This window comes from Neocloeon triangulifer, unplaced genomic scaffold, assembly GCF_031216515.1.
Source record: "Neocloeon triangulifer isolate White Clay Creek 2 clone unplaced genomic scaffold, ASM3121651v1 ptg000020l, whole genome shotgun sequence".
NCBI lineage: Eukaryota > Metazoa > Arthropoda > Insecta > Ephemeroptera > Baetidae > Neocloeon > Neocloeon triangulifer.
In genome coordinates, this window is record NW_026775561.1 from 1,834,303 (window position 1) to 1,852,323 (window position 18,021).

The 18,021-nt window shown below is 36.4% G+C and overlaps 2 protein-coding genes across 6 annotated transcripts; one reads left to right on the top strand and one right to left on the bottom strand.

The window, feature by feature from the left end:
- Window positions 1-5,575: 5,575 nt before the first annotated feature.
- On the top strand, window positions 5,576-15,162 carry LOC132203979 (proto-oncogene tyrosine-protein kinase receptor Ret). 2 transcript variants are annotated; one of them, XM_059632160.1, is made up of 11 exons: window positions 5,576-5,755; window positions 10,180-10,824; window positions 11,773-11,970; window positions 12,277-12,376; window positions 12,849-13,023; window positions 13,107-13,221; window positions 14,017-14,206; window positions 14,277-14,403; window positions 14,457-14,586; window positions 14,650-14,854; window positions 14,903-15,162. In XM_059632160.1, the coding sequence occupies exons 1-11, from the start codon at window positions 5,698-5,700 to the stop codon at window positions 15,084-15,086; spliced, it is 2,127 nt and encodes a 708-aa protein (XP_059488143.1). In that variant the 5' UTR covers window positions 5,576-5,697; the 3' UTR covers window positions 15,087-15,162. The 2 variants fall into 2 exon arrangements, with proteins under 2 accessions (XP_059488143.1, XP_059488144.1); XM_059632161.1 differs by having other exon boundaries at window positions 12,280-12,376; window positions 14,903-15,161.
- On the bottom strand, window positions 15,142-17,887 carry LOC132203980 (uncharacterized). Of its 4 annotated transcripts, none has more exons than XM_059632163.1 (9): window positions 17,738-17,887; window positions 17,494-17,672; window positions 17,401-17,437; window positions 17,094-17,228; window positions 16,796-17,023; window positions 16,440-16,739; window positions 16,262-16,378; window positions 16,067-16,212; window positions 15,142-16,010 (listed from the first exon to the last, which is right to left on the bottom strand). In XM_059632163.1, exons 2-9 carry the CDS (start codon window positions 17,632-17,634, stop codon window positions 15,396-15,398), a joined length of 1,719 nt encoding a protein of 572 aa, XP_059488146.1. In that variant the 5' UTR covers window positions 17,635-17,672; window positions 17,738-17,887; the 3' UTR covers window positions 15,142-15,395. The 4 variants fall into 4 exon arrangements, with proteins under 4 accessions (XP_059488146.1, XP_059488148.1, XP_059488147.1 ...); XM_059632165.1 differs by having other exon boundaries at window positions 17,775-17,860; XM_059632164.1 differs by having other exon boundaries at window positions 17,778-17,859.
- Window positions 17,888-18,021: the final 134 nt, after the last annotated feature.

Sequence of the window (18,021 nt, forward strand, 5' to 3'; positions counted from 1 at the left end):
TTATTTTCTCAAATTTTAATTAATTGAAGGTTCCGCGATTAATAAGATCGAAGCAAAAAATTCAGCTTGCACCAAGTTAAATAATGTGTTGAGGCGTCTCTTTCACTTCATTTCAAAGCTATTTTTCTAGATTTTAAAGTGCTTCGTGCTTCGTGCAATGCTTTGGTTATTTTCTCAAATTTTAATTAATTGAAGGTTCCGCGAATAATAAGAGCGAAGCAAAAAAATTCAGCTTGCACCAAGTTAAACAAAGTGTTGAGGCGTCTCTTTCACTTCATTTTAAAGCTTTTTTTCTAGATTTTAAAGAGCTTCGTGCAATGCTTTGGTTATTTTCTCAAATTTTAATTAATTGAAGGTTCCGCGATTAATATAGGAGCGAAGCAAAAAAAAACTCAGCTTGCACCAAGTTAAATAAAGTGTTGAGGCGTCTCTTTCACTTCATTTTAAAGCTTTTTTTCTAGATTTTAAAGAGCTTCGTGCAATGCTTTGGTTATTTTCTCAAATTTTAATTAATTGAAGGTTCCGCGATTACTAAGATCGAAGCAAAAAAATTCAGCTTGCACCAAGTTAAATAAAGTGTTGAGTCGTCTCTTTCACTTCATTTTAAAGCTTTTTTTCTAGATTTTAAAGAGCTTCGTGCAATGCTTTGGTTATTTTCTCAAATTTTAATTAATTGAAGGTTCCGCGATTAATATAGGAGCGAAGCAAAAAAAAACTCAGCTTGCACCAAGTTAAATAAAGTGTTGAGGCGTCTCTTTCACTTCATTTTAAAGCTTTTTTTCTAGATTTTAAAGAGCTTCGTGCAATGCTTTGGTTATTTTCTCAAATTTTAATTAATTGAAGGTTCCGCGATTAATATAGGAGCGAAGCAAAAAAAAACTCAGCTTGCACCAAGTTAAATAAAGTGTTGAGGCGTCTCTTTCACTTCATTTTAAAGCTATTTTTCTAGATTTTAAAGTGCTTCGTGCTTCGTGCAATGCTTTGGTTATTTTCTCAAATTTTAATTAATTGAAGGTTCCGCGATTAATATAGGAGCGAAGCAAAAAAAACTCAGCTTGCACCAAGTTAAATAAAGTGTTGAGGCGTCTCTTTCACTTCATTTTAAAGCTATTTTTCTAGATTTTAAAGTGCTTCGTGCTTCGTGCAATGCTTTGGTTATTTTCTCAAATTTTAATTAATTGAAGGTTCCGCGATTAATAAGATCGAAGCAATAAAATTCAGCTTGCACCAAGTTAAATAAAGTGTTGAGGCGTCTCTTTCACTTCATTTTAAAGCTTTTTTTCTAGATTTTAAAGAGCTTCGTGCAATGCTTTGGTTATTTTCTCAAATTTTAATTAATTGAAGGTTCCGCGATTAATAAGAGCGATGCAAAAAAATTCAGCTTGCACCAAGTTAAATAAAGTGTTGAGGCGTCTCTTTCACTTCATTTCAAAGCTATTTTTCTAGATTTTAAAGTGCTTCGTGCTTCGTGCAATGCTTTGGTTATTTTCTCAAATTTTAATTAATTGAAGGTTCCGCGATTAATAAGATCGAAGCAAAAAATTCAGCTTGCACCAAGTTAAATAATGTGTTGAGGCGTCTCTTTCACTTCATTTCAAAGCTATTTTTCTAGATTTTAAAGTGCTTCGTGCTTCGTGCAATGCTTTGGTTATTTTCTCAAATTTTAATTAATTGAAGGTTCCGCGAATAATAAGAGCGAAGCAAAAAAATTCAGCTTGCACCAAGTTAAACAAAGTGTTGAGGCGTCTCTTTCACTTCATTTTAAAGCTTTTTTTCTAGATTTTAAAGAGCTTCGTGCAATGCTTTGGTTATTTTCTCAAATTTTAATTAATTGAAGGTTCCGCGATTACTAAGATCGAAGCAAAAAAATTCAGCTTGCACCAAGTTAAATAAAGTGTTGAGGCGTCTCTTTCACTTCATTTTAAAGCTTTTTTTCTAGATTTTAAAGAGCTTCGTGCAATGCTTTGGTTATTTTCTCAAATTTTAATTAATTGAAGGTTCCGCGATTAATATAGGAGCGAAGCAAAAAAAAACTCAGCTTGCACCAAGTTAAATAAAGTGTTGAGGCGTCTCTTTCACTTCATTTTAAAGCTATTTTTCTAGATTTTAAAGTGCTTCGTGCTTCGTGCAATGCTTTGGTTATTTTCTCAAATTTTAATTAATTGAAGGTTCCGCGATTAATATAGGAGCGAAGCAAAAAAAACTCAGCTTGCACCAAGTTAAATAAAGTGTTGAGGCGTCTCTTTCACTTCATTTTAAAGCTATTTTTCTAGATTTTAAAGTGCTTCGTGCTTCGTGCAATGCTTTGGTTATTTTCTCAAATTTTAATTAATTGAAGGTTCCGCGATTAATAAGATCGAAGCAATAAAATTCAGCTTGCACCAAGTTAAATAAAGTGTTGAGGCGTCTCTTTCACTTCATTTTAAAGCTTTTTTTCTAGATTTTAAAGAGCTTCGTGCAATGCTTTGGTTATTTTCTCAAATTTTAATTAATTGAAGGTTCCGCGATTAATAAGAGCGATGCAAAAAAATTCAGCTTGCACCAAGTTAAATAAAGTGTTGAGGCGTCTCTTTCACTTCATTTCAAAGCTATTTTTCTAGATTTTAAAGTGCTTCGTGCTTCGTGCAATGCTTTGGTTATTTTCTCAAATTTTAATTAATTGAAGGTTCCGCGATTAATAAGATCGAAGCAAAAAATTCAGCTTGCACCAAGTTAAATAATGTGTTGAGGCGTCTCTTTCACTTCATTTCAAAGCTATTTTTCTAGATTTTAAAGTGCTTCGTGCTTCGTGCAATGCTTTGGTTATTTTCTCAAATTTTAATTAATTGAAGGTTCCGCGAATAATAAGAGCGAAGCAAAAAAATTCAGCTTGCACCAAGTTAAATAAAGTGTTGAGGCGTCTCTTTCACTTCATTTTAAAGCTATTTTTCTAGATTTTAAAGTGCTTCGTGCTTCGTGCAATGCTTTGGTTATTTTCTCAAATTTTAATTAATTGAAGGTTCCGCGATTAATAAGATCGAAGCAAAAAAATTCAGCTTGCACCAAGTTAAATAAAGTGTTGAGGCGTCTCTTTCACTTCATTTTAAAGCTATTTTTCTAGATTTTAAAGTGCTTCGTGCTTCGTGCAATGCTTTGGTTATTTTCTCAAATTTTAATTAATTTAAGGTTCCGCGATTAATAAGATCGAAGCAAAAAAATTCAGCTTGCACCAAGTTAAATAATGTGTTGAGGCGTCTCTTTCACTTCATTTTAAAGCTTTTTTTCTAGATTTTAAAGTGCTTCGTGCTTCGTGCAATGCTTTGGTTATTTTCTCAAATTTTAATTAATTGAAGGTTCCGCGATTAATAAGATCGAAGCAAAAAAATTCAGCTTGCACCAAGTTAAATAAAGTGTTGAGGCGTCTCTTTCACTTCATTTTAAAGCTTTTTTTCTAGATTTTAAAGAGCTTCGTGCAATGCTTTGGTTATTTTCTCAAATTTTAATTAATTGAAGGTTCCGCGATTAATAAGATCGAAGCAAAAAAATTCAGCTTGCACCAAGTTAAATAAAGTGTTGAGGCGTCTCTTTCACTTCATTTTAAAGCTTTTTTTCTAGATTTTAAAGAGCTTCGTGCAATGCTTTGGTTATTTTCTCAAATTTTAATTAATTGAAGGTTCCGCGATTAATAAGATCGAAGCAAAAAATTCAGCTTGCACCAAGTTAAATAAAGTGTTGAGGCGTCTCTTTCACTTCATTTTAAAGCTATTTTTCTAGATTTTAAAGTGCTTCGTGCTTCGTGCAATGCTTTGGTTATTTTCTCAAATTTTAATTAATTGAAGGTTCCGCGATTAATAAGATCGAAGCAAAAAAATTCAGCTTGCACCAAGTTAAATAAAATGTTGAGGCGTCTCTTTCACTTCATTTTAAAGCTATTTTTCTAGATTTAAAAGTGCTTCGTGCAATGCTTTGGTTGTTTTCTCAATATTTAATTAATAGAAGGTTCCCACGCACGCAGCCCGCACTTTTGTGTCATCTCTATGATTTTCACAAAAATCTGATTTGATACAGTTTTTTCCTTGAAATTTTGCCCAAATTTTTTAAAGTTTGACGATCTTTTTATAACCAGTTCATTTGAATTTAGCTCGAGTCAAATGTTTGTCCCGACGAGCGGGCTAAGAAAAGTTATGACAAAAAATTGAAATCGGGATAAAAAATATTTAACCAGGGATATGGATTTATCCCTGGATATCTTTTATCCCGGGAGAGCTAGGTCTATTGAATCTCCCCCAATATATTTGAAAAAAAAACTCTTTTTTTAACATTGAATGTAAAAAAAATAGATACTTGGTAAAATTCCAATTTCCCACATTTTTAGACACTTTTATATGCATTGAATATTATTTAGATTTTAGCAAGGTTTTTTTAATACTTTTTGTTTTGATTTCAATTTTTAATAAAACTTGCAATTATATTTTGCAAATGTCAACAATTCGATTTTTTGGTGGTTAACATAATAATGAAACTTTTTCATCTCTTTCAGCTCTTTAATTGGTTTGGATTGGACCGAAATTAACACTATTGAAACGTAATGGTAAAACAATTTGCAATCCATTAATATTGCCATCAACTTGGTTTGGCTCACTTTTTAAATAGCAGGGACGCCCACCGTCTTTATAAAAGCATCAAAAAGAAAATCGACCGACATAATGAGGAAAAGTTAGCAGCGGGTTAATAAAATAACGCAACCCCGCCGGGTCGGCATTTTCCTGCTTGCCTCTCGTAATTAATAAAATGGGCCCTGCCCACACATCAAGGTGAACGTGCAATGTGTACTCACTAGCTTATGCATATACATGTTTGGCACGTTAGTGTACAGGGGATGGGACGAATGGGCGTGAGGGGTTGTTGGACTTTTGTAAGGCGAAACGATACCCTTTGGTAAAATTGAGCGCTGCAAATGTGTACTTTCTTGACACAGAAATTTTAACAACATTACAAGGTTTCACAAAGCAGGTGCTCTTGGAAAAGTAGGCGGAAATAAAATGGAAAAACGAAACGGTTAAAAAAGAAAACAAACACTAAATACATCCATAAAAATGAAAAAATTTAATTGTGTCAAATCATTGGTCTGAAGATGATAATATTTTTAATATGCCATAAGAATATATGTTGCTGTTTTTTTTTTTTTTTTTTTTTTTTTTTTTTAATAAATTAAACTTGACAAAAATAATTAGATTTTGATGTTAAAAGTAGTTGCAGGATTTATATTTTTTCATTTTAAAATTCTTTAAAGATTTCAAAAAAAAAATTAAATTGCCGATATGCAATAAAAAATAATTATTCATGTAGTTCCTTGATGTAATTGTCAAAAAAATGAATTTTTATACTTTGGCCCTCATTGTTACAATAGTTAAATCCGTTTTAAAATTTAAAAGTTTATTATTTTTCTACAGAAATTAAAAAAACGGATAATCCCTTGTCCCGATGGCCGACTCGCCCTCGTGCGCCGGCAGCCTCGCTCCCTCCGAACGGAACTAGACGACGCGTGCGTCTAAGCCTCTGATACTCGCAGTCAGTCTCTTTTGTACGTCAGCAAGTGGTGTGCGCGTTCCATTATTGCTGTTGCCGTCTTTGGAGGCGGCTCGAGCGGGGGCGGCCCACTAATTGCCATGGCTTGATCCAACTTCCTGTTCCGAAACTAGCCTAGACCGGTTCTAGATGCTGCTCCTTAAGGCGACTCTCTTCACCTGTACCTCGCTAATCGTTCTTCAGTCAGGTGATTAAGTTATCTCTCCAAAATTATGTATTTCCTTTTACTAATTTTTACCGCCTCAAAGAGGAACAGTTGAAAAGATTTTGTTAAACTATTAATTTTTAATTACCAGGTTGAATATTTATATAATAATTCTATTTTTTGAAGACCTGCATGGTAAAATATTATATTTATAATTTTTTCACAATGCTTATAAAATTAGAAAATTTAAAATTTGCTTGACCTTTGGTCTGTAATTGTCCGTAATATTTAGTCTTCAGCTTATTAAATAAAAAAAATCATTACTTTTTATTGTATTTTTATGTCATTAATTATAGTTTAATAATGAAAAATTCCAGCCAATTTTCCAATGTTTTTCCATAGAGCCAGAAAAATATCAAAAATGAAACGTGACATGAAATTAAAAGTTCAATTAATATTCTGTTAATGTTAGTCTGAAATTTAAATATCAAGCATAATAAGCTTTTTGTAAACACCTGTTATATTATTCAAATTTGTCCCTCCACTTTAATGTGAAGGCCGCAAATGGTATTATTGTGCATTACTTTCGTGTTTCGACATCTCAGCATTACAGTTTTTCCGCAACTCATTAACCCCCTTCACGGTGCCGCAGCTTTTCATTTTCTGCGTCTTAAATATTGCTATTAGGAGTTGAAAGTGGCTCGCGTGCACATTTGTTTAAAAAAAAGTGCAAGCAGCATGTGAGCGTGGTGTGGTGCGCCTAAATTATCGATTGCAGCAACCACCAAAGCAAAGGGACATACTAACCCCTCTGTTTTTATCACAGTGCGGCAGATATAAGGCACGCGTGGGGTGGGTTTTTCGCGATCCGCCTCCAGCTAGTGGGAATTAATTCAATTTGGATCCACTGTTTATTTGTTTTATGTTTTTATATACCTCTGACCTTTCACATCAATGCGCTGAGTAGACAAAATTGCGGCAGAGTAGAAAGCACTCAATCATTTTGATCACGGTTATTCTTCTATTTCCTACAGGATAAATTTAAGTCTGGATCAGCACAAATAAATCAAAAAAGTTTGAATTGGTTGAACAATATTTTATATTGATTTAACAAAATCATTGCCCATATTGAAACTTATAATACATTATATACAAATTCAAAGTTATTTATGCAGTTGAATTAAGAAAATAGAACAAAATTTAAATCTCATTGCTTTATAAAATTGTTATTTTAAAAAAAAATTTTAAAAAGACATTTTAAATATAATATTCTGACACAAACTTTCCCATAATAATAAAAATATATTTTCTTGTGCTTATCGAAACGGTTTATCGAGATCATCTCGACGAGATGACGTATTTTCTGCAAATAGAAACTGACAGAAGCATAATATTATAAAAGGCACGCGTGTGTGCTCTTTGAGTATGTATATTTTCCTAGTTTCTTTGAAAAAGGCGGGTGAAGGAAATAAGCTGGATTTGTTACTCTTCTTTTTCTCTCTGCGTCCAAAGCGCTCAAACCCCGAGCAATTTATGACCTCTCTGATGGAATGGTGTTCGTTTATCCACCTGCTGTGCCCTGATATAGATCGCCATTTGTTAAGCGATATAAATTCCCATCCGCCTCTGCCTCAGCCCGAAATAGCTCTACCGCTAATTAAAATTGTCAAAACGAGGGCATTTCGTGCTGTCACTTTTTGACATTTACGTTTATGGGATTGGAAATAATTCTTCTCTCGCGTTTAATTTTGCGTGATTAAACACAAACACGACGGCGGGTAAAAGTCTGTGCCGCTTGTTCGAGCTTGATGGATTCATATGACGGTTTTGCGCGGCGCAGAGAATAGGAACTTTTGGCCATTATTGTTTTATAAAATCTTGAGTTTGTTCCTGCTTTCGAATAATGAAAAAGAAATTTCCGCGTCATTTATTTCAATCTGATTTTTCCTTACAACTTTTCCGTGCTGTCACGTTGATTAATGTCTTGGCTGGAGAGGCTAATTCTCATCCCCAACTCTTCACACAGAAGCGGCTCAACCATTGTTTCTGTATTTTGCGGCGTCAAAGGAGGTAGCTGCGGTTGTACGCGCGGAAATAATTCATCCATTGTTATCGCGAATCGTGCCGAGGCTAATGCTTTAATCGTTAGCGCATATGGCGTTTCGCCACCCTCCGCCCTCGTCAATTAACGCCCAATTAGATCACAAATCTCGTCTCGAAACCTGCGCCGCGATTGTCTCCCCTTTCCAAGAAATCACGTCCGGCCTGATTAAACAGCCGGGGCAATTATTATATTTGGCACCAGAGTTAGTGTATTGATTTTGCGGCTCAACTCAGTCGCATGAATTTTGCACACTATCTGTGTGATCAGCGCGAATCAATCGCCTTTTTGCGCCCTCGACTGACGCCGGGAATGTCAAATTAACGAGCATAGTGTTCTACAGGGCAGAGATGAAATAGCCCCATGTAAGTCTCATATTACACGAAATTGATTTTCACTCATCGTTACAAGCAGACCAATTATTTCCGATGAGTATTACATTTTTTTTAAAGACAATTTCAGTCTTGGAAAACTTCCATTTGTAATATTTTGGAAATAAAAGTTTTCTCCAAGTTAATCAAGACAGACTTGAACTTGCTTAACCCTCTTACCATGTATTAAATTATTCAAAGAGAGCCTGAGTAGATGCTAATCAATTTAGCTAGGCGGTTGTCGCCGAGGATCATGTGATGAGAGCTGCATGTTTACTTGCGTAGGCGTAATAAAGCGAAAGCAAGCGAGCTTGTGGCGGGCAGGCGCGACTCTTTGCGAAAGAGAGCACCTATATTATATCCTTTGCAGGGCAAGGTCAGACACTGCCTCGGGGCGGGGTTATTGAGGCATAAATCCAAGTGACAAGATAATCCGCAACAGACGCAAGTGCATTAATATTTATTGTTGATTTTGATACCACCGCCTTATATTTTTGCGTGCCGCTTATAAACATCTCTCCCTCTCTTTTGTTAACTTTTAATACCCCAGACGAAGCGTTTGTTTCATCTAGACTTGATGTCCCCAGCGACCGAAGAGCAGAAATAATCTCTCCATTAACCATAGAAGGTGGACCATTTCGTGCACCATTTTTCTCGCTGGCGCTCGACTTTGACGAAGTGCGGTTTTTCTGTCAGCAGGGCTAGATAACAACTCACTTGGTCGTCGCTAACTCGCGTAGATCCCGCAAATAAAAATCTTTTTATTGGCCAAAGCCGTTTGTTTTTATCCCCGCAGTTTCTGCGGCTGCTCGTGCGGTATATATGACGGCGCTTTTTATCGCTGGCGCTAGCAAATAATAATCCCGCGGACCTTTATCTCTCAGCGCCTGCCGTTGTCCCCGTGGCAAGCACATGACGCAGTGTTGCTGCCAGCTTTCTTCATGCATTATGCATTGTGCGCCGATTTAAATTTATCAATTCCTAGAAATTGGCCGCCGCTTTCAACGCAAACACTAGTTTCTTGGTCACGGCGGTGCTCGAAGCCTGCGTATTTGTTGCGCCGAGCGAGCAGATAATTTGATTAACTTTTCCTGCTTTTCCACCGCGCCAGCTATCCTAAATTGTCGTGAAAAGACTCTCCTGCCTCCCTTGACGTCCGATTGGGCCGAGACCGTGTGTCGTTTTATCAATTTACGAGCTTTTCACGCCGGCTAAATTCGCAGCTCCGGAAACAGTACACATGCGCAATGAAATTCACACAAAAAAGCACACACAAAAATAATAATAAATACATCAAACATAAGAACACAGATCTGTGAATTCGACAATGATGGAAAATCCAAAAGACGTAAAAAATTAAAGCTTCAAATAACTACTGATACTGAAGAAGAAAGGAGACGAAAGTAATTCCTTCAGATAAAAAAAGCTAGACAGACTTCATTATAATTTTCTTTAAAACTTTTTAGTTTCTTAAGTCGAGTATAAAAATTTTAGGCTCTTCTTTAAATCGTTTCCATAATTTGCTGCGGAAACGCCTTTACAACTACTTCGTCGACTTCTTGCGACGCAAAATTTGGCAGATATAATTTTTCCCTGGTAAGAGACTGATATAGAAGAAAAGTTAAAATCGCGCTTTAATGGCTCTCGGGCACGAGCAGCGTGTTAAGCAGTTATACATTAAATTTATATATAGCATAACTAAACGTAAGCCTCTTCTCTTCGTCGCGCGTCTCCTCCAGGAATTAATCCGCAATTTATCCTTTTCTGGAAAGTTAGCCCAGTGATTAAAAAACTTCCCTTGCCTCAGAATATCCGCAACTTTTTTTACACGCCTGCAGTCTCCAGGGAGAGGAATAAAAAAGAAAATCAGAGCAACACCTGAAACGCATTTATCTTGTCCTTGCCTGCGGTGCTGACAATTTATACAAAATCAATACAAAGGAAAGCATTTAGTTGAAAATCTTGGTTAATTCCGATGTCTTTTTGGTTCGCAGGCTGCGTCCATTCAGCGAAAGAGGAACTTTTATCATCAACTGCATCTCCTTCTTCCAAAACGGCAAATAGAAGCAACAGATCAAAGGAGCGACTCAAAGGGCCTCTTTATCCGGCAACAAAGTTGATCGTTTCAAGAAATTCTGCACTTTTTCAACGAGTTTCGCAGCCAAAAGGCGGATTCAAACCAGTTAAAGGGTGGAAGTTTAGATTGGAAAGCTCGACTGAATGGGCGGCCATCACACCAAATTCGGGCATTATTTACATTTCTAACCCAAAAGCCCTTCACTCATACAAACAGGACTCGGAAAACTTGACAGTTTCGGTTTACAAGGCGGCTAACGAGTCCGAGAGTTTTTTGCATTGGATTGAAATTGAGCTGGACAGAAATGAAACCCAGTGTGGCAACGATTCCGAAAATGAAACTCTTTGCGCTGAATTTTCCACAAGAGAAACATGCAGAAAGGGCTGCGGCGTGTCAACTTCATCATTTTGCTCATGGCGCAGCGCCCAAATCGCACTTAATGCCACTTCTAATTTTACGCAGATTTATGCCACCTGCACCCCCGACATTGTCTTCTGCCCTAATAGAGTTTGCGATGAACTCGAGGAGATGGATTTTCATATTTGCCCGCAAGACTGCACAGGTATAAATAAACTCGTCATTTACGTCACTTTTTCCAAGTCATATGCAATGTGCGTAACTTAAGTTAATATAATAATCTATAGTTCAAGCGCTCTTTGCGTTAAATCGATACGCTATATTTTACTAGAAAATTCCTGACTTATTTAAATGCGTATGTAATAATTTATTAGCACCTCTTTTTAATAAAAGTTCTCATTTTATATTTACAAAGCAGATCTAAAAGAAAAAAATCAGAAATGCATTTACTTATACGGAAAAATGTGACCAATCGTCAACGATCAGTCAAAATTTCTTTCATTAATTAAAACATGAAAAACAATAGCTACTTTTTACCTATTTTTTATTGTAAATAAATTTGTGCGCATTGATAATTTATTATTTTCACTACCGTTTAGCGGCGCGCTCAACGCTTTATTAATTTTCGCAATTTGTGCCAAAATTCAAACTTATATACGCGTTGTTAGCGATTGGAAGGCTGTGTTCCAAGAAGGCGTTTGCAATCATGAACACGTGAATGACGGGAATCAAATTATAATTGAATCGATGCTTTTGATTATATAGTGGCTTTGCAATATTCTGCTTAAGGCAAAATCGAAAACCGGCGATGTTTTAAACATTGAGCGTGCAGGCGAACTGGTCGCATATAATAATTCAAACGTAAAATTTTAACATTAATTAAGTTGATTAATAAAACTTTGTTAATATTAAAAATCTATATTATTCATAAATTAATTACGATTATCATTCAAATGATTAATGGCATCGACAGATTACAAGAGAAATGTGTCATAAATTTGAATCTAAATTTGTTGAGCTGTCGTGTTTGTACAAATCATTACAAACAACTATAGATATTTTTACCTGTAAACTTATTATTGCGCACCCGACATTTAAAACTCATTAATCATCAGGTATAAATCCCTCGTCATGAGAAAAATTAAATTCACAGAGTATGTTTACGGATCGGGCATGCTGAATGATGGGGAAAGAGGCGATCGAGGGATTAATGCTGCCTCAGGGGTCTGCTTCTGCAACAGTTTTGGCAAATGCACTTGCTCTAATGAGAAAAGTTCAGCCGCCTCATTTCGAAGTCAAAAATCAGACGTCACTCGCGGCAGTCTGGCGCGCGACAAGCCAAAGGAGAACTGTAAGTATATCAATATAAAATTGTTCAAACTTTGCAAGCTGTGACACATTGCCTGGGAGTTAATGATTTTCATTTTAAATTAATCATGTTTTCCAATCAATATAAACCGATCCAAGGCTTATTATTTAATTTTTTTAATTGTCCTAGCTAATATTGTACTTTATGCAAAATATTGCTGTGATTTCCCTGGTTCCAACTTCCAAGTGGTTACTTAATTCAACCTCTCTTTTCAAGATTTTTTTTTTATTATTATAATATTTTTTTAATGAATTCGTTAAAAATTACAAACGTATTTTGTATTTCAAGCAGCAAGTAGCGGGTGTGATAGAACTTGCATGGTTTTCCTCAGTGGGTGCGTAGTTCTCCTTCTTGTAATCCTGCTTGCAGCAACCGTTTACACTAAAAGGTAAGCGCACATAATTTAATTCACCAATTTCAAGAAAACTAATTGCTTCAATTAAAGCTATAAACTAACGCAATTAACTGTTTATGATAAAAGATAAAATTATTATTCAGATTCTTGTGGCATCAGCACTTTAATCGTTCTGTTTATTTTTATTGATTGTCCACCGCAATTTTAAAATATTTTACTTTTATTTAAAATCAACCAGCATGGTATGAATTTGGTTATTAAGTTAAAAACGTGATTATTTATGTTGAAATCGAATACATTTATTGCTCGCCATGTCACGTTGTAAATTGTAAATTAACCATTCAACTAAATAATGCATCATCAGCAGCAGAAATTTAAGCAGTCAACTGTGGTTTCCAGTACACGCGCTTCAAATATTATTTCACGTTTTTTTTTCAATTCGAGGAAGCATTCATTGAGTGTTTATAATGAAATTATGAAACATATTTCCTGTATATTATTGCAGACTCGTACATTTTGCGCGAATTATTCTGACGAGAAGAGAGGCTTTGCTGGAGCCAAAGGAGAGTTCTCTGTGCGAGTGGGGCGCCGCGCAAACAATAGAAAACGCTGGTGCAGGAGCAACCTGTGACGAGCAAGAAACAAAACTGTATTGTGTCCCCAACGTAAAGTACTTGCCGGTGGGTTCTTTTTTCTGCAACTTTGTCCCGTCAGCCGAAATTAAAGTGAGCATTAATAATTCGCGTGAATATTTTACACACAGCTCGATCCAAAGTGGGAATTCCCGCGCGAAAGGCTGCACATTGAAAAGGTGGTGGGTGAGGGCGAGTTTGGCCGAGTCCTGCAAGCATCTGCTATCGACCTGCCAGGTGTTCCAGGTAATGTCTATGCCAAGAACGCACATAAAAAGCAATTTATGTTGCTGCGGCGCTCGGCGCGTGGGCGTCCGGCAGTCTCTCTCGTCCCTCTTTTGCTGAAAATTTTACTATTGTGGATGTGCGCTGAAAAGAGCGAGAAGGGCATGCAAACGGTGCTTGCGTAATTCAGCCTCGGCTTGCTTTAATAATTTATGAATCAGCCCTTTTAACTCTAAAAACTTTAACCCCTGTCAGCGCTCGGAATGAATTAGAGCATTTGCATTTTTTTTTGTCGCATCACTTGCATGTTAATTCGTGTTTCCTCAAAATTTATAATAAATATTTTTTTAAAGGGCAAAAAACTAGATTATAAAATTTGGAAGTTTTTCCTCAATCGAGGATAAATTTTTTATTCAAATCTGCTCTGGAATTCAATTTCTTGAGGTTAATGGAACCCAAGTTATGCAACCTGCTCGCCTCGTTGGACATGCGGAATGCATACCCAATTTAAACGTGTAGTTTAGAGACAGATATCGATTTTCCTACTCCTCTTTTCGCACCTACACATTTTTGTAAGCTAATCAGAGCCGCTCGCTCCTGAACAAACAGACGCTGCTCTGTGAGCCTATCCCGTTTATCAATCTGCGTTTCGTACGAGAAACACATACATATATAATATATGACTTTGTGACTCTTGCAACCTTCGGGGTGCCGTTAGGGCCCTCCATTGTGCGTGCAAATTGATTTTTTCCACTCGGGGGAAATTCAAAACAAATATTTGCTTGCTGAAATCGGCTTCCTACTTTTTTCTCACAGGTCGAACTATGGTGGCTGTGAAGGCGTTGAAGAATGGTGCTGGCAGCAATGAACTCAATGACCTACTCACAGAATATGAGCTACTCAAGGAGGTGTCACATCCAAATATAATCCGTCTGCTAGGTGCCTGTACGTGTACGGGAGGCCCAATTTTCATCATTATCGAATATGCAGACAGGGGGTCGCTAAGGTCATTAATCAAGATCACAACCATCATTTTTAATCTAAATAAAATATGCTATTTATATTAAATTTAACAGGGGCTATTTAAGAGGATGTAGGAGGGGAGGGAGAGAAGCTCTGGAAGCCGAAAGACTCAGTTTGAAAACGTTGATCTCATTTGCTTGGCAGATTAGCAAAGGAATGGAATATCTTAGTGAAATGAAGGTGAGCACATTGATACTGAATGCGAGAAAAATAATAATGAAAAATACGCAAAGATGGTGCACAGAGATTTAGCGGCTCGAAACATATTGCTGACTTCCAAGGGAGTGTGCAAAGTTTCAGACTTTGGGCTGTCACGAGATGTGTACGAAGATGATACATATCTAAAGCAAAGCAGAGGAAAAGGTTATTAAAAAAAGGAAAATTTTCACAAAGAAAATCTTTTGTTGATTATATTATTTTAAATAGTTCCGGTCAAGTGGATGGCCCTGGAGTCTCTATCAGAACAAGTCTACACGAGCAAATCAGACGTGTGGAGCTACGGTGTTTTAATTTGGGAGCTCCTTACCCTAGGACTGGCGCCGTACCCCGGGATTGCAATACAAAGCCTCTTTGATTTGCTCCGAGCAGGCTACAGAATGGAAAATCCAGTGCCAAATTCTAATTGCAAATTGTAATTAACGTAATCATTGAAATTATTTTTTTATAATTAATATTTTAGGTATCATTTGATGCAAGCCTGCTGGGAAGTACATCCTGTTCGAAGGCCGAGTTTCAAGCACATAACCTCAATTTTGAATACAATTCTACAGGAGGGCTCTGATTACCTGGACATTACTACAGACATTGTTATCAATCAAGAATATATGCACATTCAGCCTGATGGTCTTGATGTTGAATGTTAAAATATGATTATTATGTTGGTGTCTACTACAGAAAATGAAATAAATGGTCTATATGCACCTTTTGGACCAATTATATTTTCAAACACACACATACATCAGCACACATAGCAAAATAATTATATTAAAAAAAATAGTAAAATACAGCATTAGCATATAAAACTTATCCCTTTTACAAATAGATAAATATTAAATGGAAAAGATCAATCTCATTTGAAAAATATACAATTACACAGATTTTCTTGTTAAAATTATTTTGTGCTTAAAACAGATCAAACTCTGAGTGGGTCAGGAACGCATAAAAGACGAATCTTAAATTTTCTCATTCTCGAGCAAACTTCTTATTTGAGAATTTCCCTCCCTTCCGTTATCGCCATCTTCCCCGAGCAACTTCATTCTTTTCATATCTGGGTATTGAGATGGGCTTTGGGGCTCGGTGGGAACTTGTTCGTATGACTTAGTTTCATTGATTTCGTCAGCAACATCTTCAATCAGTGGTAATGTTACCATGCTGCCTTTTGTGTCTTCTTGAACATCATGGGCTTCCATATAAAGACCCGCTTGGTAAATGTTTTTGTTTAAATTGATCAAATCAGAACCCTCCCTTTTAGAAAAGGGTAAAACAAGTGCGTGGGCCGAATTATTTAGATTGTGCACAAAATTAATAAGAGAAGTCATTTCTCTTGGGATGTTAAATATTGTGTAGTTCATCTTCGCAGGAAAATCTCGGGTGCTGCAGTATGGCAACTGAACGCGGACAAGACGACATTTTGGTTGCGCCACGTTGTTTCTTATTTCTCTTTCCATCGCATCATATACTTGCCTTCCGTAAATCCCTTCACCTTTATTAGGACAGCAGGAGGGACTACTCACAATGAGAATAACATCAGCATTGTAGATGACACCTGAGCACCATTTTGATGGGTCCTGTAATTAAACACTTGACATTAAAAACCAGAGATACCGAAGAGTAAAAAACATACAGGGTCAGAAAGCTTTGAAATTTCATCAATGTCAAGATGAATGTCCATATTTTTTGAAGTAAGAAAATCTGCGAAATCCTTGACAAGGCTCGAATGGAAATCGTGGTTTCCATTGTACATGATGACAACTGACGGCTTTGGTATTCCTAAATGATAATATTAATAAATTTTTTCTGATCAAAACCATAAATTTACCAATAAGCTGGTGCCTTCTCTTTGTAGGAATATAAACAAAAATGAAGAGTGCAAAGATGGCAAGGACAATCAAGATGGGAACGATGGAAAAAACAAGAGCAGCGTAAGACGTAGGCTCTGAAATGAATTAATAAGACATAAACAGTTATTTTCTCTGCAAAAATATGACCATTTATACCATATAAAATAGTAAGGGTTTTGGCAATGCGGCAAGCATTGCGACAATTCTCTCCAATAGGCTCCACGTAGAAAAAGAGAGGAAGCTGAAGTTCCGAAGATTTGAAAGTAGCCACAGTCGAATTAGTCAGCTTTTCTGCGATGATTTTCTCTTTGCCATCAACTACATGGACAGCCTTAACTCGGTAGGAAAAATTTCCAAACTCTTTTGGATTTTCCATGTGGACGGAGATTTCTTCCTCGGAAGTCACATCTACGTAGGTAAAAACTTCCCATTGATTTGCAGATTTGGCAACATGTTCTATTCATAAAAATTTAATATACTGAAAAATATGACTTTTATATTTTAATGCTCACCGTGATATTCATTTTCTTGAATTCGCAAGGCAAGTTTTTTATATGTACGCTGGCTCCCTTTTGCGAGCATAACCTCCACTTTCAGCCTTCCTTTTTCCTGGGATATATTCCACCAATTGCAATCATAAGTGAGTTCTTTCTCAGGCAAGACGATCCCTGATATTTCAAACGAACGGCAAAACATTTGTTCACCTTCTTTCCCATGCAATGTGTATCTCATTATGGCATCTGGAAGCGAATATAACAAATTTTGCCTTTAGCAATTCGACAAATCTACAAAAATATTATTCAATCTTACGATCCCATTTGATGTTTGAAAAGGAAATATTGTATGAGACTAATCGAGATGGTTCCAGGTTGTAAAAATATGAATTTATAGTAATTTTGCCAAGATCCTCATTGTTTTCACCACTGAGTTGCTGATTGGGACATTCTATTCAGACAAAATAGAGAAGAAATTAATACAAAATGCATGTAGTAAAATATTAAATGGTTAGCAATAAGTATGAGAAAGTGGGTATGGATTGAGAAGACTTAAAAATGTTTTTGAAGTTCTTCATATACTGCCTCTATATTATTTGACATTACATGAGTAATAAACCTACCACTTCTTTCAATTTTTTTCAACTCGCATGTGTCCGACTGGAAGTAAAAAAATGCATAAATAGAAAACTCTTGGTGAAATAAAGGATACTTACCGAAGTTTTATGCTCTCCAAAGACTTGCTCAGAGCAATCATCTAGCGTTTGATTGTTGCAATATCTTGATGGTTGTGAGAGAACAATCAGCAAAAAGTGAAAGAAAACTAGCCAGTTCGGCCAAATTCTGTCGAGGCCCATCCCGAATGATTATTTTGGTTACGTACAAACTTGACGTGCTGAAAAAAATAAGAACTGTTAATTCTTAATTTGAGGGACTAATATAGAATAATGCACTGCATACACAAATAGGGTACAATAAGAGAGGAAAACTTATGAACCACCAGACATTTGACGTCGAAAATAATTTAGCTTCGCTTTTTCCTGGTTTTAGTCACATTTAGCGTTTCTTTCCTCAGAACCGTCCAATCAGAAACTGTTCCGAGCAAAACAAAACCAACGCCCACTTCCATTCAAGCCTTTTGCCCGCTGCTGCCACCTAACGAGTGAAGCAATGCTTAAGCCAATGCACAGCGATTGGTTGAAAGGGACCCTAGCAACCAATCAGCGCAGAGTTCAATGGGAAGG